This window comes from Rhododendron vialii, chromosome 1a (assembly GCF_030253575.1).
Source record: "Rhododendron vialii isolate Sample 1 chromosome 1a, ASM3025357v1".
Classification (NCBI taxonomy): Eukaryota; Viridiplantae; Streptophyta; class Magnoliopsida; order Ericales; family Ericaceae; genus Rhododendron; species Rhododendron vialii.
This window is the reverse complement of record NC_080557.1, coordinates 13,355,400-13,381,906: the sequence shown is the minus strand read 5'-3', so window position 1 is coordinate 13,381,906 and position 26,507 is coordinate 13,355,400. Positions and strand designations below refer to the sequence as shown.

General features: G+C 42.8%; 2 protein-coding genes across 4 annotated transcripts; one reads left to right on the top strand and one right to left on the bottom strand.

Annotated features, from left to right (window-relative positions):
• The first annotated feature begins 6,467 nt into the window (after positions 1–6,467).
• On the top strand, positions 6,468–12,470 carry LOC131325112 (coniferyl alcohol acyltransferase-like). Its single transcript, XM_058357188.1, has 3 exons — positions 6,468–7,096; positions 11,058–11,586; positions 11,874–12,470. The coding sequence occupies exons 1-3, from the start codon at positions 6,620–6,622 to the stop codon at positions 12,362–12,364; spliced, it is 1,497 nt and encodes a 498-aa protein (XP_058213171.1). The 5' UTR covers positions 6,468–6,619; the 3' UTR covers positions 12,365–12,470.
• An 11,152-nt stretch (positions 12,471–23,622) lies between these two features.
• LOC131325093 (leucine-rich repeat extensin-like protein 4) lies at positions 23,623–26,312 on the bottom strand. Of its 3 annotated transcripts, none has more exons than XM_058357170.1 (2): positions 24,969–26,312; positions 23,623–24,926 (listed from the first exon to the last, which is right to left on the bottom strand). In XM_058357170.1, the coding sequence occupies exons 1-2, from the start codon at positions 26,197–26,199 to the stop codon at positions 23,767–23,769; spliced, it is 2,391 nt and encodes a 796-aa protein (XP_058213153.1). In that variant the 5' UTR covers positions 26,200–26,312; the 3' UTR covers positions 23,623–23,766. The 3 variants fall into 3 exon arrangements, with proteins under 3 accessions (XP_058213153.1, XP_058213161.1, XP_058213145.1); XM_058357178.1 differs by having other exon boundaries at positions 23,623–24,474; positions 24,652–26,311; XM_058357162.1 differs by having other exon boundaries at positions 23,623–26,311.
• Positions 26,313–26,507: the final 195 nt, after the last annotated feature.

The following is a 26,507-nucleotide window of genomic DNA, read 5'->3' as shown; positions in this document are numbered from 1 at the left end:
TGTTCACACGGCTTTTCGAAGCTCGGTTTGGGGACCTCGTCAAAGGTGATGGTGCGACTACCCGAGGTCTTGTAGACTGAAGCAAGACCTGCAAGGGTGTCAGCATGGGCGTTATGCTCCCGAGCGATCCACTCCACTTCTACGCGTCCAAATCTTCCGAACAAAGCTAAGACGTGGCTCACGTAAGCATTCATACGTTGATCTTTGGCTTGATAATCATCGTTTAAATGCCCCACAATGAGCTGAGAGTCACAAAAGACATGAACCGAATCTGCATCCAGCCAAAGAGCAAGTTGGAGGCCTGCAATTAGAGCTTCATATTCCGCCTCGTTGTTCGTCGCCGTGTACCCAATCGAAACCACGCTTTCATGAACAGTCCCGCTGGGTGAGACAAGGACGATGCCTGCACCAGCTCCATGAACATTAGATGCTCCATCGACGGTCAGTCGCCAAGCGTCGCCGGAGAAGAGCTTCCATTGTCGTTTGGGTTTCTTGCGTCCGAGGGAATACCGAGCACGGAGTGGTTCGGCATGACAGCTGGACGGCCCTTCCAAAACCTCTTCTTCTTGAATTCGAGCTTCTTCAGCGGCAGTTTCCAGGGCATTGGCCTCGTCGCGTAAGCCAAGAGTGAGTTCGGCAAAGAAGTCGGCCAGGACTTGCCCTTTGATAGCTGTCCGAGGCTCGAACTGGATGTCGAAGTTGGCCAAGTCTTGAGAGAACTTCAGGATCCGGCTCGACGTGTCTGTTTTCCGAAGACAGCTTTGAGAGGAAACTCAGTGAGGACCACAATCCTATGGGATTGAAAGTAGGGCAAGAGGCTCGTTTTAGCAGAAACGAGAGCCAACGCTAACTTTTCCATAGGCAGATACCTCGTCTGAGAATCCGTCATCGTTTTACTGGAATAGAAGATCGGTTGATGGTCCATCCCCTCTCTCCGAACAAGAACCGCGCTCGTTGCATGGTCGGAAACAGCAAGGTAAAGATATAGATCTTCCTCGGGCAGGGGCTTGACGAGCAAAGGAGCGTGAGATAGGTATTGCTTTAAAGATCGCAGAGCCTGCTCGCACTCCTCTGTCCATACAAATCTGCGTCGGCTTGTTGTGATTGCTCGAAAGAATGGGCGGCAGAGATCGCTTGAACGTCGAATGAAACGGTTCAAGGCAGCAACCATCCCCGTGAGCCGCTGTACCTCTTTAATTGTCGTCGGAGCTCGGAGCCTCTGCACAGCCAAAATTTGGGTTGGGTCAGCTTCGATTCCTCGGCGACTCACCATGTACCCCAGGAATTTCCCCGAGCTAACGCCGAACGCACACTTCTCGGCATTGAGACGTAGCTTCCTATGTTTTAGAACAGCAAAGACCTCTCCCAGATCCCGAGCGAATATGCTTCTGCAAACCAAATCGTCGATATAAGCTTCTACTTTTACGCCGAGCATGCCAGGAAACATCTTCGTGATGGAGCGTTGGAAGGTGGCGCCTGCATTCTTCAGGCCGAACGGGACAACCTTGTAGCAGAAGGTTCCCCGAGGCGAGATGAAAGCCATTTTTTCTTGATCTTCCGGATCCAAAGCTATTTGATGGTAGCCCCGATACGCATCCATGAAGCTCAAGCGCTCGCATCCCGCCGTTGCATCTACCATCTGCTCAATCCGAGGAAGTGGAAATCGATCCATAGGGCAGGCGTCATTGAGGTTCGTGTAATCGACACAAACCCTTAGTTTCCCATTTTTCTTCGGGACTACCACTGGGTTGGTAAGCCAGGTGGGGTATAGCACTTCCCGAATGACGCCAGCTTCCAACAGTTGATTCACCTCTGCTATCACAACTTCGGTATGTGCGGCCGACGAGCGTCGGACTTTTTGCACAACCGGTCGCCTATTCGGATCTACATTCAATGAGTGCATGGCGAACGAAGGGTCCACGCCCGGCATGTCTTGTGGTGTCCAAGCAAAGACCTCCATGTTTCTCATCAGGAATTGATACATCTCCTCACGTTCGTCCATGCTCATTGAACTCCCGATCAAAAAATATCTTCCTTCTTCCCCAGGGATGGAAAAACGTATTAGCTCCTCGGTTGACCGTTGTTCGGCAAGTACACCAACATCCTCAATCACTGGGATAGGAGCGGCAGCCACGCATTGTACCTCCATGCAGCTCTGTTTGTTCGTTACAGTGCTGATGTAGCATTTCTTGGATTGGATTTGATCGCCTCGCAAGCTTTCCTGTCGTCCGTTCCATCCGACGAATTTTACCACCTGGTGATACGTTGAAGCAACCGCTTGCATTTCGTGTAGCCAGGTTCGGCCAAGAATGACGTTGTACGGACTTGGCGAAGCAACCACCACAAATTCGATCTCCAGGATGCGTGATCCAGCTCGCACAGGGAGGGCAATCAGGCCGAGTGGCCATACCGGGGCTCCCGTAAAACTGACAAGGGGAGTTGACACTGTCCGAAGTTGAGCGGGAGATAATCCGAGGCTCTGATAAGTGGAGAAAAACATGACATCGGCCAAGCTTCCCGGATCTATCAATACCCGTTGCACGGTTGATTTTTCAATAGCAATCGTGACGACGAGGGCATCTGCATGTGGAAGTTGCACTCCTTTTAAGTCGTCGGAAGAAAAAGTTATGGTGCTGCCGAAGCTCGGATCTTCCCACTTTCGCTTTCCCGAAGCGCCCACGTTGCAGACTGATACAGAGGCGACAGCCCTGTCAATTTCTAAACGAAGTTCGGCCGCCCTTCCTTCGGATACTAGCCCTTGTATGACGCTCACGAGATTGCCAACAAGAGGGGGAGGTGGAGGAAGTGGATTTTGCCGAACATCGATCCACTGATTGAGGTGACCGGCAGCTGCTAGCTCTTCTAGATACCTTTTGAAAGGTGGGCATTGTGTGGTGTAGTGGCCACGTTCCTCATGATACGTGCACATCCCCGGTCCACTTCCGACGGTGCCTAAGAGTACCGTTGGCCAAACAAAGAACGGCAATTTGCCAATGATGTTAAGAAGTTTATAAATAGGTTCAATGAATACCGTACGTTCGGCGACGTACTCGTCCGGTCGGGGTTCTCTTTTCGTTTGTGTCCAGGATTGTGGCTAAGGGTGCTGCGGGGGTCGGCCCTTGTTGTTCGACTTGTTCGATGCCTGGCCCGAGCTACCCTGACTTCCTTGCCCTTGGCGAACGTTCGATACCTGCTTCTTCGGCCCTATCGTCTTGACAGGTTCAGCCTTTGACGTATGTCGCTCGGCCATTGCTTCTTCGTGAACGCAATCTTTCTCGATTATTGTCATGAGCTCTCCCATTGTCTTAGGTGGATTTCGTGAGAGGTCACGAAACATTGCGGAGGTTGGGTCCAACCCATTCATGAAAGACTCGGCTGCTACCCCTTGATCACAGTCGGGAATAAGGTTATAGACTTCCCAGTAACACTCGGTATAGAGTCGCAGTGTTTCTCCCGCCGCTCTTCGCATGTTCACCAGCATCGATAATGTCTTCGGTTGAATGTTGCTGGTAACGAAGCGTTTGCTAAACTCCAATTCTAGCTCGTTGAAGCAAGAAATGGATTTGGGCTTCAACTGATTGTACCATAACATGATCGGTTCACTGAGAGTGAGCGGGAAGATCTTACACATAAGGGCGTCAGAAAAGTTATGGAGGCTCATGGTTTGCCTGAAGCGACAAACGAACGCGACTGCGTCTTCTTTTGCCTCATAACGCTTCAGCTTCGGCATGACGAATCTGTCTGGCGGCCGCTCTTGTTGAATAGCATCCACGAAGGGGGAAGCCTTTACCTTCCCGAGCTTCGAATTGTCTTCGGCTTGCCCTTCGGCTGCGATCTGCGGGACGACAGGGGGAAGAACATCAGTATGCCGCTCCGGAGTCTTTCTTTTTTCCCGGCGATGGCGCCGACGGTGCTCCTCTTTTTCCCTCGGTCGTGGAGCAGCTGGCATTAAGGGCGCATGTGCCTCCCTCAAGCTCGTCAATGGAGCGTTCCGAGGTTGAAGAGCCGGGTCGATGGGTTGGTACACGGTTGGCAGGCCCGTGAATTGATCGTACAGGATAATCGTATTATCGTGCTCCGAACGGTTTCCTCTGCTTTCTGTTCGGTGTCGACTGCCAGAGTTGGCAAAGTGTCGCCCATCGTGACGTTCGGAATCATGTCGCGATTGAAATGAATATTCCCGGTTGCTACTGGTATGGGGTCGCCAAGGTGGATCATTTAAGTCCACTGGCCTCTTCCCGCTTTTCTGACTCATCCGTCGTTCGGATCGGCGTTGTGTTCGGAGAGACTCGCCTCCCCTATTGGTTCCCGCTGTGGAGCCCGTTGCCGAGGATCGAGTACTCTCGGCACGAATGATGCTCGTCAGCCGAGGTCGTGAAACCCCCTGATCAAGGCGCTCAAAGACAGTTCGTCGTTCGGTAACGGCGAGTTCGGCCGTTTGGGCTGGACGAAACGGTCTACTTCGTTTGTGGGATCTCTTCGGTCGACTGGGCTCGGCCGGACGTTCGTTTGCAGGGGTTACGGTCAACCCTCCGTCTCGCTCCTCTAGTCGTTGTTGCAGCATGGTAATAACCGCTGCCTGACGTTTTTGTTCGGCCAAGGCGATATCCAACTCGGTCGGTGGAAAAGAAAGTTGGCGGGCTACGCGTGGAACCGCCCTAGCCGTTTGACGGGGCTTAAGGTTGATAGATCCGTAGCCCTCCAACCCAAGGGTAAAGTTCTCTGGGCCCGGAGGTGAGAGATGTTGACCCATTTGTTCCGTGCAAATACGAAGAACAAACAGGATCTGAGATGAACACAGGCTCTCAACTGATTATGAACGCGAAGAACACAAAGAACACCCCGAAAGTTGTTTTCACGTCCCCAGTGGAGTCGCCAATTGTGGGGGCGTGATTTCTTCGTGATTCTTCTGGTGCGGCTATCTCCGAAGATGAGATCGTGAAAGCTAACGCCGGTCTTGATGTACCTGCAGAACCGGAGGGGGCTGTTCCTCCGGGAAGAAGCTCCGATGAGTAAGTCAGTAGGTGGAGAGAAGAAGTATAGTCAGAACAATATGTTGGAAAGAAAGAAGTGTTCTTTTAGACCAGATTTGGGATCCCCGCTCTCAGTGGTCATGCTTCTCTATTTATAGGCAAAGAGGTGAAGTGCTGAGCAAGTTGGTCATACTTTCCACGTGTCACGTTCTGCTCGGTTGGCGCCTTCTAGCAGGGCCATTTAATGAACACCACTTCCCTAGTCTATCAGAGCCACATGGGTTGATGTCAGAAAGGTCACATCGTTCAGAGATGTCACTTCGAATGTCAGAGAAGACAGCTTACTTATCAGTAGATATTTATGGAAGGTTCCACAATCGTCCAGGTTAGGCGGGACCCACGTCCGGCATGCGAATTATCCGAGCGTAGGATATCCCGACCGAAGCAAACCCTAGCCAAACAAACGGAAGTTTGTATCCGTGCGCTTGACAAGACCCCGAGCGAACTCATGTGTCGTACGTTCGGATATAGCTTATAATTGTTCGGTGAAGTACTCGTGGTTCCGTCTATCCTTCGGTCCGGCCGATGTCCAAACTTATTTACAGGTGAACTGTGATAGCTTTGATGATGGGTCAAACAGCGTGTGAACCCTCATCCCCCCTTTTTGGACCTTGTGAACCTTCGGATATTTCGGCCCCCTACAGTAAGATTTGTAGAATGAGTTTTCACTAGGGGTGTACACGGTTCAGATTGGTCCGGTTCTCTAGAAAATCAGTACGTAACCGGACCATTTCAAACGGTTCTAGAAAATTGAAAATCAGAACCTAACCAATATATTCATGAAACCTAACCAGAATCAAACCGCAAGACCGGTCCGATTTTGGTTTGGTCTCGGTTCTATCCAATAAGCATCCAAACACTTATTTACAAATATGAACTCATAAAATTAAAGAAATATGAAGATAATCTGCTGGAATAGAAAAGGAAGAAAGAAAATAAAAGCTTTCCTAATAAATAAAAATCATCTCTAAATAAATTAAGTTTAGCAAGAAAAAGATTAACCTACCAAATTCAAATATATATTTAATTACACACACATATGTATATCTATATTTATCTTAGTTTTAAATGGTCCGGTTCGGTTTTAACCACAGTTCATTAATTGAGAACCAGTAACCAAACCAAAATTAACGGTTTTTATTTTTTTAGAACCATAACCTGACCGTAAAACCATAGAACTGGACCAAATATGACGGTTCAGTCCTGATCGGACCGATTTTACGGTTCGAACGATTTTCTTGAACACCCCTAGTTTTCACTCCACCCCACCAGCTACAGCTTGCTAGCTAGCTTAGATATAATCAGTAGCCCTAAACTCAGAATGGAACAGCTACCTAACCCGTCCAGCAAATCAGAATCGATAAAATCATTTTCATGCATCAACCTCTTGTGTTTATGTATTTATGGTACTATGTCTATAAATAACACATGAACAAGCCTCGTCGGATATCCATCATAGCTGTTTTTAATTTACTCAACTTCCAAACTCTCTCTCTCTCTCTCTCTCTCTCTCTCTCTGAGAGCGCGCACGCTTGTTTGTGGTGTGTAACTACGTACGTACAAGCAATCTAGCTAGAAAAATATATATGGGTTCTAATAGTAGCGGATTTGTGGTGGTCCTGAAGCGGAAGGAGGTGGTGGCGGCGGTGATACCAATGCAAGAGCACTGGTTGCCCATGTCCAACCTAGATCTACTCCTCCCTCCCCTGGACGTCAGCGTTTTCTTCTGCTACAAGAAAACCCCCACCAACAGTGAGGGGAGCCTCCTCAATATCGATAATACTCCAGCTACCGCTACAATGCATGCTCGCGAAAGCAATAGTACTAGGGTGAGCACCCTCAAGAAAGCCCTAGCGCAAGCTCTCGTGTCCTTCTATGCCTTTGCCGGAGAACTGGTGGAGAACCGCCTTGGCGAGCCCGAGCTGCTCTGCAACAACCGCGGCGTCGATTTTGTTCACGCTTGCGCGGATGTGGAGCTCAATGAACTTGACCTACATCGCCCGGATGACTCTGTCCATGGAAAGTTGGTCCCTTTCAAGAGCCGCGGCGTGCTCGCCATTCAGGTGCGCCAACATAGACAAACATCTGCATATAAGCTTATTTAAGGTGACCACATCTCTTTTTTTTTGGTCAGAATAGATTAAAATTATGTCAAACAGGTAAGTTCAAGTTGCAACAACAACATAATTAAGGAAACAGAAGGGAAAATCCAGGCAAAACAGCGTCTGAACTAGGTTCTAAGATGCCCCACACCAAGGGCATCAGCCAAGGTGACCACATCTCTATGTATCATAAATAAGGATAATCATATGTGATCATGATCTAGCATTATATAACCGGAACCAAACTAAATCACCAGGATGAATTCCACGTACGTAGCACATGTGATTGGGCTATCCAGTGTGTCATAATCATTAGAGGTTTGCCCGGTTGTAAAATTCAGAGTCTTGGAACTAGTCGATGTGCGGACAAGCTGATCCAGACATTTTGTTATAATAATAAAAAAATGATAGTACTCAAACGTGGCTTACAAACAAAGAGAAGTTTGACTATAGCCATTGTGGGCCCATACTTGGCCCAAAATAATGATGGAATAGTTTAATAATTTTGTAGACCTGGTCGGGTAGGATATACACGCCAAAAATAGCTTGATCCGACATCGATCACTATGCTAACAAAACGTATCTGTGCAAAGAAAAATATAACAATGATTTGAAACTTACATTATGTATTTTTCCTTGCTCAAATCCGTTTTGTTCACATAGCTATCGATGTCCGATCAAGTTAATTTTTTGCCCATGTATCCTACTCAACGAGGTCTATAAAATGACTGATTTTAATCACTTTTTTGCGAGCTTGTCCCTTGTGTCTTCTTGATTTTAGGTTTTTTGGTTTGGTTGGCTTCTTGCCATCCTTTGGTGTTGGTTTTCGGGTGGCTTTTTTGCCAGTATGTTCGAGATCCGTTTAATCTTTGTTATCTTCCTCAAAGATTAATAAAATCTTTTTACTTAGCAAACAAAAATCCGGGAAGTAAAATTTAGTTGTTCAAAGGGTAAAAACACAATCATACATTGATTATACTTTTTGCTTCCTCGATATTCTCTTTGTCGAGTTTCTAATAAAAAAAATTTGCCGATAAAAAAAGGGGGTAAAAATGATTATACATTGATTATACTTTTCTTTTCAATGACTCGATAAGGGTAATGGTGAAAAAGGGATGGGTATTTGCACCATGTACTCCGATGCATTTGACTGAGTTTAAACCTTTCTAACTTCAACTAACACTACAGATTTTTTCCGAGAAAAAAAAAAACTAAGTTGGCACATATTCTCAAGAAAATCATGTGCAAAAATCACACCCCAAATGTCCTGAAATCATCAAACAAAGTACTGAGTAATACAGAGAAGAAGAAAAAGGAAAATAAATAGTGAGGCAACTAGCTAGACTCTCAATTTTCAAAGATTAATAATAGTATTAAATTTATTTTCGCCGTTAAAAAAAAAAAAAAAAAGACTATACTCTCACTTTGTGAACTCGCGAGGAAGCAAATTTTGAAGCAATCTTTTTTCCAGATTAACTAGAGTATCTATGAGAGAACCACAGATTGAATAAACCATTCTCCAAGTCTTAGAAAAATCGAAGGTTTAACAGCGTGGTCGCTCCCTACGCTCCTTCCCGTTGGATTTATTTTATGATCCCAATTGTTTTTTTATTTTTTATTTTCTTTCCTGGGTAAGTCGGAAATTGATGAATTAACTAGCAAATTAAACAGAGACTAATTGAGGTGTCCAACACCTAGCTAGGTAATCCTCTATCACAAGGTCCCTGGTCATGGAAGGAGCTAGGAATTTTCGACTGCGACGACCAAGTCTTCATATCCAATCTACCTAACTTGTCGGCACTTCGGTCGTTGCGTTAATGGTTGGTACGCAGAAAGGTTAAATTACTACATTAATGGGTGAAAGTGTCATATATATAATAATACAAACTAAATTCTTAGCGGTTTTCAACATGAACCAATCCGCGATTGACAAACGAGTGAAAGGGAAGAAATAATTCTATTGAATTGTCCAATGCCTAGCTAGCAAGGTAATCTGCTATCACAAGGTCCCTGGTCATGGAAGGAGCTAGGAATTTCGACTCCGACAACCAAGTCTTCATATCCAGTCTAGCTAACCAAGTCTTAATTCATATCCAGTGTAGCTAACTTGTCGGCACTTCGGTCGCTGCGTTAATGGTTGGTAGACAGGTTAAATCACTACATTAATGGGTGAAAGTGTCAAATATATATAATAATGAAAGTGTCAAATACATATAATAATAATACAAACTAAATTCTTTGCGGTTTTCTAACATGAACCAGTCGGCGATTGACAAACAAGTGAAAGGGAGAAAAATAATTCTATTAAATAATCCTTTATTTTGCTCAAGCATGCACCAAATCTTCTCTCTCCATCAACCATGAATATTGTAATTAACTCAATTATCGTCTCCACCAATAGGGTTTTTTTTAAGTCCCTTTGATTGCAATAGCCCCCCCAATTAAGGAATTGACTTCCTTTCCTTTTCTTTTTTCCCTCGTTAATCTTGATCTACTCTATCCTAGGGGATTTGGGAAGGGGAATGAGTACTTACTGGAATCGAATCCTGTTTATGTGCATGGGAGTATAAGAGAGACATTTTCTGCACTCTACTCCACTTGCAAAGAACTTCCTATTGAGAGTGACAAGTTGGTAAGAAACCTCCCCCAAATCATGTACTCCCTCCGTGGCTCCGTTGCACAATTTGTCTGCAAAAATGCTAGTCTTACAACAAAATTCTACAGCATACTTACAATATCCTTACACGTCAGCACTGACGCCCACCATTTCACAATTTTCTAGGTGAACTAGTGCTGACATGTAAGGATGTTGTATGGTTTTGTTGTAAGCCTAGCATCTCTCGTTTGTCTGGTCCAAACTCAGCGAGACCCGATCGATAAATGGGGAAAAAACACCTAACTTGCCCGGATATTGCAGTCCTAATCACTAGTCAATTTTGGAAAACTTACCTTAGTAGTAGCCAATTTAGCAACCAAACTTTGATAATGACCTTGTAACTTACCCCTGGTCCCCTACCTAGCTACCAACTATACACCAAAAATAGTGAAGAAAAAAAAACCCGGATACGCGTAAGAAGAAGAAGTTTTTCTCCAAAACAATTAAAAAAAAATAGACCAAGAAAAGTTCACAATGATTAATTAATCATTGACAATCTAATTAAAGTTTACAGAAATGTACCCGGATACGCGACATCATTAACTGATTGGTAAATTATTTTTCAAACAAAAATTCTCTGTTTTAGAGTAACTGTATTTTTGAAGAGGTGATATTTGAACTTTGACCTGGAAGGCTATCAATTCTTACTCAAATTGAAAGGACAAAGAGAGAAAGAATTAAAGAGAATAACGTATACTGAAGGGGTAAAAGTATCATAACTTTTGTCCTTTAGGTGAGCTCGTGGTACCATACACAAAATTATTTATTTCCTAGTGCAACAGTGTGACGCCCTGCCCATGGGAGTTCCACGTAGAGGTTGACCGGTTAAAGAGTGGATGGGATCCGTGCGGGGGCTGTCTGATCAGTGACTAGAGAGGTCAGTTGAGGGTGGTCCCACATTACTTGATGAAATGTAAGTTGTGTGCTATATAAATAATAAATCATCATTCTACTTTGTACAAGGTTTTTTAAAGTCGTGAGGGCATTAAAATCCATTAAAACTTTTTTTTTTTTTGGATAAGCAAATTTTTTTTATAAATCTTTCAAAAGCTCATTGAAACTTCACAGTTAAGCGTGATTGCCTTAGAGTAATTCAGAGATGGGTGTCCTCACTAGGAAGTCCGATGGGATTTGGTGTTCAAAGCGGATAATATTGTACAGGGTGGGAACGGGTTGTTACAAAAAATATGAGTGTAAATTAAAAAAAAATCGAGATGAATGAAGTAATATTGCAATATTAATTAACGTAAGCTAATGTTGAAACAGGTGACAGAGCTAAAATGTGGAGGCCTTGTAATCGGATGCACGTTCGATCACAGGGTAGCCGATGCCTACTCAGCCAACATGTTCTTCGTTGCCTGGGCTCACATCGCTCGTAGTACTCCAAATGCATCACCAACAATCCCGTCTTTCAGACGCTCGGTTCTCAGCCCAAGACGCCCGGGTCACTACCACCCCTCCATCGACAATATGTACGTCTTGATATCATCTCTACCACTTCACAGTAACGCAAAAGAGCCCGAACGTAAGGAGGAAGACGGTGGTGACGGCCACCTCCTGAGTCGGATCTACTACGTCGATGCAAAGGAAATCGATCGTCTGCAATCGGAAGCGAATGGTATGAATTTGGTTAATGGTGGTAAGAGGAGAAGTAAATTGGAGGCATTTACGGCGTTTTTATGGAAGCTTATTGCGACGGCGGGTGATGATATCTCGAAGAGATGCAAGATGGGGGTGGTTGTTGATGGGAGAGTGAGATTGAATAACATGAGCAGAGGACAAGGATATGTTAATGGTAATTTGTACAAATCTTAATTTCTTTTTATGTCAATATGCCTTGGGCATAAATTTTACCAACCTCATTAGAGAATCGTATAAGAAAAAAGTTACAATTTTTACACAAGTTCAAAGATATAATTGATATCGTTAAAGCGGTGAAAAAAAAATTCATAATACTATGCGGGAAAGTGCTTTGTTATTTGATCTTAAAAACCACACCACATTTCATAAAGAGCTAAAATTATAAAATGGACGGAGTATCTACTATTCGATCAGAATATCCTAACGCTAGATTTCCTACAGGAGACGGGGCTGATTATTTCATGCAGAATTACTTCGGCAATGTTCTTTCGGTTCCCTACGGCGAGGAAACCGTGGGCGAGCTCAAGGCAATGGAGCTGAGTCAAGTCGCAAACATTGTGCACGAATGCGTGGCAGAGGCCACGAAGGAGGAGCACTTCCTCGGGCTGATCGATTGGGTGGAGTCGCATCGACCAGAACTGGCAATTGTCAAGGTATACTGCAAAGAGGATACCGATGAAGCTGCGGTGGTTGTGTCTTCGGGACAGCGGTTTCTGGCGACTCGGGTGGACTTCGGGTGGGGTCCGCCGGGTTTCGGGTCGTACCATTTCCCGTGGGGTGGGCAAACCGGGTATGTTATGCCAATGCCAAGTACAAGCCGGGATGGTGATTGGATTGTGTATATGCACCTCCTTGGAAAACACTTGGATTTGGTTGAGTCCAAGGCAGCCCATATATTTAAGCCCTTGAGTCCTTCCTATTTGGACTTGTAAGTAAGCTTGTTGTAAAGTCTGATAATTATGGGTTTGAAAAATACTTATTTTGTACCATATCTAGCTAATGCTTAATAATTATGGATTTGGTTTTGGTTTTGTTTTCTCTGTTTTGTGCTTTCATATTGCAAAATTTAGCGGTTTCTGGTTTTATATTCGTTGGAGCTGATTTTTTTACTAGGGTCCATAAAAAAATATTTTAGTAGAATTTATTAGCATTTTTTTGTATTTTGTAGGACCCAATTAAAGTGAACCCCAGACACGTGCGGTGGACTTGTGCAGTGGATCCATGTGGTGGCATAGACTTTCTGTTCAAATAGGCATTCCTTTGTCGATAGTAGGTTTGAAAAATACGATCATACAGTTGAGAGGACTTGGTGAAATCCGGGAGGTAAAATTCAGTTGTGCAAAGGGTAAAAATACGATCATACATTGATTATACTTTTCTTTTCAATGACTCGGTAAGGATAATCGTGAAAACGGGATGGATATTTACACCATGTACTCTAATGCATTTAATTGAATTCTCAAATTTTTCTAATCACAACTAACGCTATTGACTTTGTGTGGGGGGGGGACCCTAAGTGGGCACATTTTCTCAAGTAAATCATGTGCAAAAATCACACCTCAAATGTCAAGCAATCATCAAACAAAGTACTGACTTTCTGGGGGGGGGGACCCTAAGTGGGCACATATTCTCAAGTAAATCATGTGCAAAAATCACACCTCAAATGTCAAGCAATCATCAAACAAGAGAGCTGCTACTCTCCCCTGACACACCCCCCTCCCCGGCCCCACCTCCCTTTTCCGAAATTACCCCCTTTCTCCCCTTCTCTCTCTCTCTCTTCCTTTTCTTTCTTTCTTTCTTTCCTTCCTTCTTTCCAGTTTCTTCTTTCTTTTTTTTTTTTTCCTTTTCTTTCCGGTTCCTCTATCTTTTTTCTTTTTTATTTATTTAAAATTATTTTAGTGTTTCAATTTTCAATCCGGTTGAATTGGTGAAAAGATCTTGTTTTCTTTATCATTTTATCTTTAATGGTCATAATGAATTTTTGAACTCATAGAATCAAATATCTCTTAGGGCTAATCAACGAGAGCCCCAAAGTCAAAATTTAATTATGGCCATTTAGGATAGAATGATTAGGAAACTAAAATCTTTCCACTGGTTCAAACGGATTGAAATTTGGAACACTTAATTTTTTAACTATATTTTTAAATATATAAACTGTTTGAAAAGGTTAAAAAAATTAAGTGTTCCAAATTTCAATCCGTTTGAACCGGTAGAAAGATTTTAATTTTCTGATTATTTTATCCTAAATGATCATAATTAAATTTTAACTTTGTAGCTCTCATTGATTAGCCCTAATAGATATTTGATTCTAAGACTTTCTTAAGGCTATTCAATGAGAGTTCTGGAGTCAAAATTTAATTATGACCATTTAGGATAAAATGATTAAAAAAATAAAATCTTTCCACCGGTTTAAATATATTAAAATTTGGAACATTTAATTTTTTAACTATATTTTTAAATATATAAACTGTCTAAAAAGTTAAAAAAATTAAACATTGGTTCAAAGTTGCCCGTTGGTTCAAAAAAATTAATTATGACCATTAGTTCAAACTTACAAACTGTCTAAAACAGTCTATGAAGATTGGAGAGTGGACCCTGTTCCAGAACACCTTTTTAAAAAATATGCATAACCTAAAAAGAGGAGACAGGAACTGAAGCGAGGAGGAGAGAGAATTTTTTTTTTTGATCCTTAATTTAATTTTTTATTTACTTATACCTCATTTATTTAATTTCTATAAATACACCCTTTGTATATTTAAAAATATAATTGAAGAATTAAGTGCTTTAATTTTCAATTCAGTTAAATCAGAGCAAGGATCGTTTTTTTTATTATTTTATTTTAAATGGTCATAATGAATTTTTTGGTTTAAAGCCTTTCAACAAATACCCTAAGACTCATTATTTAGTTTCAAAACTCTCTTAGGGTGTCCATTGAAAGGCCTTGGAGTCACAAATTTATTAGGACCATTTAGGATGAAATGATCAGAAAAATAACAACTTTGCGCTGGTTCAAACGGATTGAAAATTGAAATACTTATTTTAGTAACTATATTTTTTAATCTATAAAGGACAAAAAAGAAAAAAGACAGTCGGATAATCATGATCAATTGAAACACTTTTTTTTCTCTCAATTACTTTACAAAGCCTAGAATTAGACTTGAACCTATTATTAAAGAGAAAAAAAATTCAAACTGAAAAGAAAGAAAAGGAAATAAAATGAAAAAAAAAAGAAATTGAAAAAAAAACGAAAAAAAAAACGAAACTGAAAAGAAAAGAAAAAAAAAAGAAGAAGAAACAAACGGTAAAAAAAGAAAGAAAGAAAAGAGAGAGAGAGAGAGAGAGAGAGGCGGGGGTATAATGGGAAAAGGGAGGTAGGGCCGGGGGGATGTGTCAGGGGGGAATTAGCAATTTACATCAAACAAAGTACTGAGGCCCCATTCAAGAACACCTTCTTAAAAAATAAGTACTTATTTCACATTTTTAAACTCAAAAATAATGTAAATGAAAAATAATTTTTCAATTTTTTTTGCATCGTATTAAAGATCTCAATGAGATCTATCAAACAAGATCCATATTGCATATTTTTAGATTTCAATAAGCCTATAATTTTTGAACTTGAAATTGCCTTCTTAAAAAATAAGAACTTAAAACCCGTTCTGGAACGGGGCCTGAGTAATTCAGAGAAGAAGAAAAGGAAAATAATTGGTGAGCCAACTGGACTCTCAATTTTCAAAGATTAATAAAACTAAATTTGTCCTTGATAGAGCTTAATGGAGGAAAATGATTCATGTAGTCAACCCCAAGTGATTGGGACATAAGGCTCGGTTTGGTTTGGTTTAGTTTGGTTTGGAATAAAACTAAATTTATTTTTGCTGTCCAAAAAAAAAAAAAACTAGACTCTCATTTTGTGAACTCCATTTAAATACCTATTGAAATAGAGCGAGGAAGCAAATTTTGAAGCAAATAATCGAAATATTTAAATTGGTAAAACATGGATTGAGTAAAACATTCTCCAAGTCTTAGAAAAATCGAAGGTTTAACAGTGTGGTCGCAACCTACGCTCCTTCCCGTTGGATTTATCTTATGATCCCAAGTGTTTTTTTTTTTTTTTTTGTTGATAAGTCGGAAATTCATGAATTAATTAGCAAACAGAGACTAATTAAGGTGTCCAACACCTAGGTAATCCGCTATCACAAAGTCCCTGGTCAACATCTTATGCAGAATAATTTTTGAGTTTTGTCTTTGTTTAATTTTTTTTTTTTGCATTTGTTAATTTTACATCAAACTTTTACGTGATATGGGTGAGTAGGGAGGAGAGGAATCAGAAAAGTAAAAAATTATGACTTTTAAACAAGTATTTTGGAAAATGTTCAAGAAAAAAATCCAAAAACTGAACTTTTTGAGCTTTTCTTTAGATATTTCCCAAATTACTTGTGTAAAAGTTAAAATTTTTTACTTTTCTAATTCCTCTTGTCCTTACCCACCCACATCACATAAAAATTTGGCGTAAAACTAACAAACGCAAAAAAAAATTGAACAATGACAAAACCAAAAAAATTTGGTGCATAAGTTAATCACTAGCGTGAAAGGGGTATAAGGTTAAATTACTACATTAATGGGTGAAAGTGCCAAATAATACTATTAAATAATCCTTTATTCCTTTGGCTTTTCTATAATTGGGTATTGGTTATGCATATATTTTGCTCAAGCACGCACGAAAATCTTCACTCTCCATCAACCATGAATATTGCAATTGACTCAATTATCGTCTCCACCAATAGGATTTTCCAAAGTCCTTTTGATTGCATATCTTCAATATTACAATACCCGGCTCCAAGGAAACTTCCTATTGACATTGAGTGTGACAAGTTGGTAAGAAATTTACCTCTCCCAAACCATGTACTCCCTTCGTTGCGCAATTTGACTGGCCCAGACTCAGCGAGAGCCCGATGAATGGGGGAAAACACCTAATCTTGTCCGGTTATTGCAGTCCTAATCACTTGTCAATTTTGAAAAACTAACCTTACTATTATTAGCCAATTTAGCAACCAAAAAACTTTGATAATGACTTCCCAAAATAGTGAGAATTAATAAAAAAAACTTAACTGTAACTTTCGAGGATTGATTGTTGAATTGGAAGGGCTGTAAACAATATGGATTTGGAGATTAATAAGTGTATGAAGAAGTTTTTACCTAAACCATTTAAAAAAAAATACACCAAGAAAAGTGCACAACGATTAATATGCGACATCATTAACTGACTGGTAAATTATGTACAAAAAAAAATTCTCTGTTTTGTAGTAACTGGTATTTTTGAAGAGGTGATATTTAAACTTTTACCACCTACATATATATATATATATTTTAAATCCATATTCATAGCCAATATTGATTAAAGGCTTCCGGAGGATCAATTTACAGAGAATACACCACGAGCAAGGTAACAAAACCCCGAAATCAAGCATCGAAATTTCCAAAAATCAAAACCCTGGATTACAGTAAGCGCTAGAAACGATAAAGGCCAGAGCAGCAAGCCCACGAAACGATGATATTCGCCAAGCCGAGAAGAAGGCGTTGCCATTTCTGGACATTACTATCCCCGTAATACAAGGACGAGGAAGAGATCACTGAGAGGCAGCTGTTGGAAATTTACGAAATTTTGGATGAATGAAATTGGGGCTACCGGAGGGTCTCCCGAGGCAACCGTGCATGTCCCGGATTCGTTGTATCTGAACGCACCACAATCAATAGACGTATTGATGTGTGGATTTTGAAACTCCCATAACCCTTCCCCATGATGGCCATGATGGTGTATTATTCAGCAATTGATGGCTGTATTATTCTTGTAACCTCCAGCATTTGATAGCAGCATAATGGCTTAATTCATTTCAGCAATTGATGACTGCATTCACCTCTCCTTCCTCCACCACTCTATATAAAGGAGGCTCACGTTTCGGAGGAATCATCAGAAAATTCCAGCCCTTCCAATAACTCCAGCATATTGTTCTTTGAGAGAGAGTGACAGGCGGTAGTCAGTTCGCCAAGGCAGTCGATGGTAGTGTTCCGACGGCTTGCGGTTTAGCCGAGCCAACCCTGGGAGGAAGACGCCGAACAAGATCCTACAACACCGACGGTAGGCGGCTAATCTTTCTTAAGGAGACTGTGATATCACACAGGACTCGGTTTGTTTTTCTGAAAAATCAGTTTGTATCTCGACTGTTTCATTCTGTTTTGTATTTGTATTTTGTTTCGATTATGTAATTGTTCAGTATCAATGAAATTGTTCTCTGGAATTATTTGTTATGCCGAAATTGTCCCAACAGCAGCCACTCAAACACACCAACAACAACCGCATCGCTGCCGAAAAATCCCAAACTACGGGTTGGTGAGCCAACTGGACTCTCAATTTTCAAAGATTAATAAAACTAAATTTGTCCTTGACAGAGCTCAATGGAGAAAAAAGAGGATTTATGTAACCGACCCCAAGTGATTGGGACATAAGACTCGGTTTGGCTTGGAATAAAACTAAATTTATTTTCGCCGTTCAAAAAAAAAAAAAACTGAACTCTCATTTTGTGAACTCCATGTAAACACCTATTGAAATAGAGCGAGGAAGCAAATAATCGAAATATTTAAATTGGTAAAACATGGATTGAGTAAAACATTCTCCAAGTCTTAGAAAAATCGAAGGTTTAACGGTGTGGTCGCACCCTACGCTCCTTCCCCGTTAGATTTATCTTATGATCCCAAGTGAGTGTTTTTTTTTTTGGTAAGTCGGAAATTCATGAATTAATTAGCAAACAGAGACTAATTAAGGTGTCCAACACCTAGGTAATCCGCTATCACAAAGTCCCTGGTCATGGGCGGAGGAATTTTGACTGCGACGACCAAGTCCTCATATCCAGTCGGCACTTTGGTCGTTGCGTTAATGGTACACGGGTGTTTACGCTAGTGATTAACTTATGTAGAATAATTTTTGAGTTTTGTCTTTGTTTAATTTTTTTTTGCATTTGTTAGTTTTTCGTCAAACTCTTATGTGATATGGGTGAGTAAGGACGAAAGAAATCGGATAAGTAAAAAATTATGACTTTTAAACAAGTATTTTGGGAAATATTCAAGAAAAAGTCCAAAAATTAACTTTATGAGCTTTTCTTTGGATATTTCTTAAAATACTTGCGTAAAAGTTAATTTTTTTTACTTTAGTCGATTCCTCGTCCTTACTCATCCAAACACATAAAAATTTGGCGTAAAACTAATAAACGCAAAAAAAAATTGAACAAAAACAACCAAAAAATTGTGGTGCATAAGTTAATCACTAGCGTGAATGAGTATAAGGTTAAATTACTACAATGGGTACTACAAACTAAATTCAAAGTGGTTTTCAACATGAACCAATCGGCGATTGACAATTGAGTGAAAGGGAGAAAATAATATACTATTAAATAATCCTTTATTCATTTGGCTTTTCTATAATTGGGTATTGGTTATGCATATATTTTTGCTCAAGCACGCACGAAAATCTTCACTCTCCATCAACCATGAATATTGCAATTGACTCAATTATCGTCTCCACCAATAGGATTTTCCAAAGTCCTTTTGATTGCACATCTTCAATATTACAATACCCGGCTCCAAGGAAACTTCCTATTGACATTGAGTGTGACAAGTTGGTAAGAAATTTACCTCTCCCAAACCATGTACTCCCTTCGTGGCGCAATTTGACTGGCCCAGACTCAGCGAGACCCCGATGAATGGGGGAAAACACCTAATCTTGTCCGGTTATTGCAGTCCTAATCACTTGTCAATTTTGAAAAACTAACCTTACTATTATTAGCCAATTTAGCAACCAAAAAACTTTGATAATGACCTCCCAAAATAGTGAGAATTAATAAAAAAAACTTAACTGTAACTTTTTTAGGATTGATTGTTGAATTGGAAGAGCTGTAAACAATATGGATTTGGAGATTAATAAGTGTATGAAGAAGTTTTTACCTAAACCATTTTAAAAAAATAGACCAAGAAAAGCTCACAATGATTAATATGCGACATCATTAACTGACTGGTAAATTATGTACAAAAAAAAATTCTCTGTTTTGTAGTAACTGGTATTTTTTAAGAGGTGATATTTAAACTTTTACCACCTACATATATATATTTTTTAAATCCATATTCATAGCCAATATTGATTAAAGGCTTCCAGAGGATCAATTTACAGAGAATACACTACGAGCAGGGGAACAAAACCCCGAAATCAAGCATCTAAATTTCCAAAAACCAAAACCTTGGATTACAGTAAGCGCTAGAAACGATAAAGGCCAGAGCAGCAAGCTCATGAAACGATGATATCCGCCAAGCCGAGAAGAAGGCGTTGCCATTTCTGGACATTACTATCCCCGTAATACACGGACGAGGGAGAGATCACCGAGAGGCAGCCACTCAAACACACCAACAAGAACCGCACCGCTGCCGAAAAATCTCAAACCACGGGTTGAAGGGGAGCGGCTACGATCTCAGGGCCTCCGAAGCACCAACCACAAAGACTAACAGCAACAAGACTAAAATACCAAAAAAAAAACAAAACCTTCACAATCCACAAACTGCCATCCTGGAACTCCTACTCTGGGTAACCACGCACACACCGGTGATGATATCTCGAAGAGATGCAAGATGGGGGTTGTTGTTGATGGGAGAGAGAGATTGAATAACATGAGCAGAGGACGAGGATATGTTGATGGTAATTTATACAAATCTTAATTTATTTTTTTGTCAATATGCCTTGGGCATAAATTTTACCAACCCCATTAGAGAATGGTATGAGAAAAAAGTTCCAATTTTACGCAAGTCCAAAGAAATAGAAATAATTGAGATCTTTAAAGTGTGGTTCGAAAAAATTCATAATACTATCTGCGAAAGGGCTTCGTTATGTGATCTTAAAAATGACATGACATTTCATAAAGAGGTAAAATTATAAAATGGACGGAGTATCTAATATATTCGATCAGAATATCTTAAACCAAGGCTTGGTTAGTCTCATTGTGCTTAGCAGTTTCTAATTAACGCTAGTTTCCCTACAAGAGACGGAGCTGATTATTTCATGCAGAATTACTTAGGCAATGTTCTTTCGGTTCCCTACAGCGAGGAAACCGTACGCAAGCTCAAGGAGCTGAGTCAAGTCGCGAAGGTTGTGCACGAATGAGTGGCGGGCCACGAAAGGAGGAGCACTTCCTAGGGATGATCGATTGGGTGGAGTTGCATCGACTAGAAAAGGCGATTGTCAAGGAATACTGCAAAGAGGATGCCGATGAAGCCGCGGTGGTTGTGTCTTCGGGACAGCGGATTCCGGTGACTTGGGGTGGACTTCAGGTGGGGTCCGCCGAGTTTCGGGTCGTACCATTTCCCGTGGGGTGGTCAAACTGGGTATGTAATGCCAGTGCCAAGTACAAGTCGGGATGGTGATTTGGATTGTGTATATGCACCTCCTTGAAAAACAATTGGATTTGGTTGAGTCCAAGGCAGCCCATGTATTTAAGCCCTTGAGTCCTTCCTATTTGGACTTTCAAAGTAAGCCTCTGTTGTAAAGTTGATAACTATGGGCTTGCGAAATAGTACTTATTTTGGTTTTGGTTTTGGTTTTGTAACACATCTAGCTAATGCTTAATAATTATGGATTTGGTTTTGGTTTTGTTTTCTCTGTTTATGCTTTCATATTGCAAAACAGAGCGGTTTCTGGCTTTGTTGATGATTTTCAGGAAATTAAACGCTTGGTTTTCAACAAATTTTACATTCTTTGGAACCGGGGATGGTACTGTGCGGGCGGTGCACCATTTGAGCCGTCCCTTCGGCGATCCAACAGTTCAAATCTTATCTCGACAATAAGCAAAAAAAAGTAGTGCTCATCCCTTGGACATCCCTTGAACTAATGTCCTGACGACACATATTTGATGGTGTTCATCTCATAACATGGCGTTTAGCAAATGCCGAAATGACAGACGAAAAGCATCTCCAAGACTCCCAACCCATCTCCATTTCTTCCAACATGAAGAATGAATGCACTCCCATTATTATTCATTTTTTAGTTGTACAACATGGAGATTTTAAAATTCCTACTCTACCTTATGTGCCTTCTAACTTAATTTCAATATCAATCGTATCCTCTCTCTTTTTATCATCGGCAAAATAAATTTATTAATCTTTGAAAAAGATAAGAAAGATTAAATGGTCCTAGGGCAACGGCAATCGCCATCCGAGACCTTACAACCAAGGAAGGTAAGGCGCCAACCAAAGCAACAGGACCAAAGGACTAAAAAAAAACAGCAAACAACATCTGAACAACAACAACAAGCTCACAAAAAGAACAGACAATGACAGGGCTGATAGCAGAAACAATCGCCAAAACAGCAGCCAACACTGCAGCAAAAGAACTCCCAAACAGGTGAAATAAACACCCGAACTAGAGAAGAAAGATCCTCCAAAAAGAAGCAAAAATGCCAACCGAGCAAACACCCACACAAAAACACCCTAGATCTCACACTGCAAAGGAGTGCTACACGACCATTGAGCCAAACTCCAAGGTCGAGATCCTCCAATTAAGTAAGCGATTTCTCCAGGTTAAAAAGAGGCAGGAGAAAGCCGAGCTGAATGTGTGGGCCTTAAGTGATTTGATAGCTGCTCACAGACCAACATTTGATTCCCCAAATTATGGGCCTTTAAGAGGGTACTGTGCCGAACCTAACTAGGCCCAAATAATACCTTGACATGCCTCATGGGATTCATGAGAATAATTTGGGACAAATAGGTCTGATTTTGGAGACATTAATTATATGTTTCTTCTGGGATATGACCTAACATGCACACTTACAAGAGTACGAGACCTCACATTCTTGTGCGTGTGTTGCTAAGTCACACCGAGCAGGGGCGGAAGTGCATGCGAGTGCGATAACATGAGAGAGTCGCTTGTCAGAATATACAGAATGGATGACACTTTGAGATCTCACGTTTGGCATAATCAATCCACCAATGAAGAGTGCATGATTGTGGATTGAGTTTGACAATCTGCAAAATAGTGTCCAGTGCGGCACCCCGATCACGCGGATCATGCGACCTAGTACGGTGTGAGAGCATTGAATAATTACACCATAGGAAGAAATAAATCCTCGACCTCGGCAAATTTAACCCGCTAGATTATGGGGCAGTTTGGGACTTCGTATGGCAATCCGCGCAGTAGTACGTATTGCGGCATCCCAATCATGCGAGAAGTTTTTGGGTGCCGAGCGGATACCACGTGGCAGTATCCGTCGACAAACCAGACCGTCCAAACGTGTTTTGGATGACCCAGATTTATTCCCTCTTTGTCCCCTCACCCCACCACTCTCTTTTCTTTTTCTCTTTCTAAAATCCGGACCGTCCAAAGCACGTTTAGGCAGTTCGAATTGTCGATAGGGTACCATGAGTGTGGTAACCTACCGGCACCCAAAATTTACTGCAAACTATGTGATGTAGGTGTGTTGGATCAAGATCCGAGCACTGAATAATGTTTCCGGAATTAGGCTTTACCCATAAATCATCAGCTTGATACATTCCCAGCAAACGAACATGTGCCACCGTCGTCGTGCCTTTGGGAAAAATTAAAATGTTCCAAATGCCATTTCCTTGCACAATCAAATTATATAAAATTTCTGCCATTCCCTTGCACCATCCCTCAACACGTCTCTCTCTCTCTCTCTCTCTCTCTCTCTCTCTCTCTCTCTCTCTCTCTCTCTCTCTCTCCATTGGCCTATAATCCCAACAGTCTATCGGGTAGATCAAGTGTCATTTCCTTGCATGATCAAATTATAAAATTTCGGCATTCCCTTGCAACATCCCTCAAGACCTCTCTCTCTCTCTCTCTCTCTCTCTCTCTCTCTCTCTCTCTCTCTCTCTCTCCATATTGGCCGATAATTTGAACCGTCTATTGGGTAGATCAAGTGCCATTTCGTTGCACAATGGAATCATGAAATTTCTGCCATGCACCATCCCTCAACACGCCTCTCTATCCCATTCTCTCTCTCCATTGGCCGATCGATACTCCAAACAGTAGTCATATATTCATACAAATTACAAGGAAGGACAAGAGAAAAACAAAATGGAAATTAAGTGTATTTTTTTGCTAATTTGCTGACTCACAGATTCACAACACAAAACAATTATGTAATTTTAATCAAAAGAATTTGTATTTCCCGGTCGGTCTCTCTTGTAGACATAATTAACAAAGGCAATATTGATAAGTAGTGAACAAAATCAAGGAAGTTAAAAGGCAAAAAAGGGGATTGAGGAAATGGGGTCGTTGGGTAGATGATCAATAGTAGGGAATAACAGGGGGAGGTGGAGATGCATAGGAGACTCCTTCAACAGGAGGAAGTGGCGTGTTTCCGAATACCGGTGGCGGTGGTGAGTAATGCCATTGCGGTGGTGGGATGGTGGGTGGGAATGATTCTGCTGGCGGCGGAGGAGGTGGGGAAGGATAACTTTCCTCACAATTAGGAGCCATGGGTGGGGGCGGTGGAGGAGGTGGGGGAGGCCAAGTTTCGTCACAAGGAGGCATAGGTGCGGGTTTTGGTGGTGTGGATGGAAGTGGTGGCGGTGGGGACGGGGATGGTGGTGGAGTATAGTGCATTGGTGGTGATGGTGGCGGGGACAGTGATGGTGGTGGTGGCGGGGATGGTGATGGTGGTGGTGGAGTGTATGGAATTGGAGGTGGTGGAGGAGGTGGTGGTGGCGGCGATGGTGATGGTGGTGGTGGACTATAGTGAATTGGCGGTGATGGAGGAGGAGGTGGTGGGGACGGTGATGGTGATGGTGGTGGTGGACTATAGTGAATTGGTGGTGGTGGGCAAGGTGATGGTTGTGGTGGTGGGGACGGTGATGGTGGTGGTGGACTATAGTGAATTGGTGGTGAGGGAGGTGGTGGGGACGGTGATGGCGGTGGACTATAGTGAATTGGTGGTGGGGACGGCAATGGTGGTGGTGGCGGCGGTGGTGGAGGTGAGAGCCAAACAGGCGGTGGAGGAGAGGGCGGTGGTGGAGCCGAAAAAGTCCGGCCTGAAACTTTATCAGCGTTTGGAGGGGGAGGTGAAGGCAACATTGGTGGGGATGGTGAAGGAGGCGGCGGCGACGGTGGTGGTGGAGGTGGAGGTGGAGGTGGAGGTGAGAGCCAAACAGGCGGCGGAGGAGAGGGTGGTGGTGGAGCCGAAAAAGTCCGGCCTGAAACTTTATCAGTAGTTGGAGGGGGAGGTGAAGCCGACATTGGTGGTGAAGGCGGCGGCGGCGACGGCGACGGTGGTGGTGGAGGTGAGAGCCAAACAGGCGGCGGAGGAGAGGGCGGTGGTGGAGCCGAAAAGGTCCGGCCTGAAACTTTATCAGTAGCTGGAGGGGGAGGTGAAGAAGACATTGGTGGGGGAGGTGAAGGCGGCGGCGGTGGTGAAGGTGAAGGCGGTGGCGGCGACGGTGGTGGTGGAGGTGAGAGCCAAACAGGCGGCGGAGGAGAGGGTGGTGGTGGAGCCGAAAAAGTCCGGCCTGAAACTTTATCAGCAACCGGTGGGGAAGGTGAAGGCGGTGGCGGAGAAGAAGGCAGAGGCGGTGAAGGCTTTACGACTGGCGGCGGAGGCCTCTTCTTCGTTCCGCCACCGCATTTCATCTTACTACAATCCACAGGCCTCGCAGCTTCAGAAGAACACTCCTTACCCGACCGCTGCCCCGCCTTCCCAGCAATACAATTCTTCCTATCATCAACCACCACCTTTCCTCCGCCACACGACGGCGGCTCTCCGGTGAGATAATTAAACGAAAACGTAAAATTCTGCAAACTGGGCAGTTGACAAACACTCGCCGGAACCACTCCCGTCAACTTATTATGCCCGAAGTCTAGCTGCTCCACCGCCTTCATTTCACCCACCGCATTCGGTATCCCACCCTGTAACTCATTGAAACTCACATCAAAAACCGTAACGTTCTTCAACAACCCGATTTCCGCCGGTAAACAACCGGTGAGATTATCGTTTAACAAGATAATCTCGTTGAGTGTACCGGCCATGTTCCCGATACTGCCGGGAATGCACCCCCCGAGATTGTTGTTAGCGAAGACGAGGACCGAGACCGGGGAGTTCCCGATATTTTCCGGTATTCCGGACACGAACCGGTTGTCGTTCAAGAAGAGCGCGTCAAGATCCTTGTTGAAAAGGTCGACCGGGATCGGTCCCTCGAACTCGTTGTACCGGAGGTCGAGGAATTTCAAGGACGGCAGGGAGAGGACGACGGACGGGAACGTGCCGGCGAACCGGTTATTGCTCAAGTCGAGCTCGAAGAGGAGTTTCAAACGCCGGAAGGACATCGGGACGGCGCCGCAGAAGCGGTTGGAGTTGAGGTGGAGGAGGGCGAGGTCAGAGAGGAGGCCGAGTTCCTTCGGAAGGTACCCGGCGATGTCAGCGTGGTTGAGGTCAACGCCGGCGACGACTCTGACGGAGGGGCTGGAAGGGGAAGGGGAGCAGAAGACGCCGGCGTAGGAGCAGACGTCGGGGCCGGTCCAGGTGGCGGTGAAGTTGAGGGGGTCGGAGAAGATGGCCGACTTCCATGCCTGGAGGGCAATGTAGGCCTGGCGGAGCCTGGGGTTTTCGAAACGGAGCTTGCTTACATCGCCGAGGTCGGCGGCGGAGATCTGGGAGAGAGAGATGATGGTGAGGAGGAGGAGGAGAGTGGGAGGGAGGAAGTTGGCGCGGCGACGCCGTGTCGGCATTACTGAGATTCTCGGTGGAGGAGAGAAGTCAATGGAAGTGATCACATGGGTTTGAGGGTTTTAGACAGAGAGAGAGAGGGTGGAGAGAGAGAGAGATGGGGGAGGAATAGCTACACCATTCCAAAACCCTGTGTTTTATAGGACTATATAATCAGAGCTGTATTTTGAAAATTTGTTTTGTTTATTTGCAGTAATGGAGGAGGTGGTGCTTTGAACTGGAGAGAAGCATTGGGCTGGAAGATTCCTGTGTTCTCATTGGATTTTTTTATTTTTCTGAAAGTTCCTGATTTAAGAGTGGGTTTGGCTTC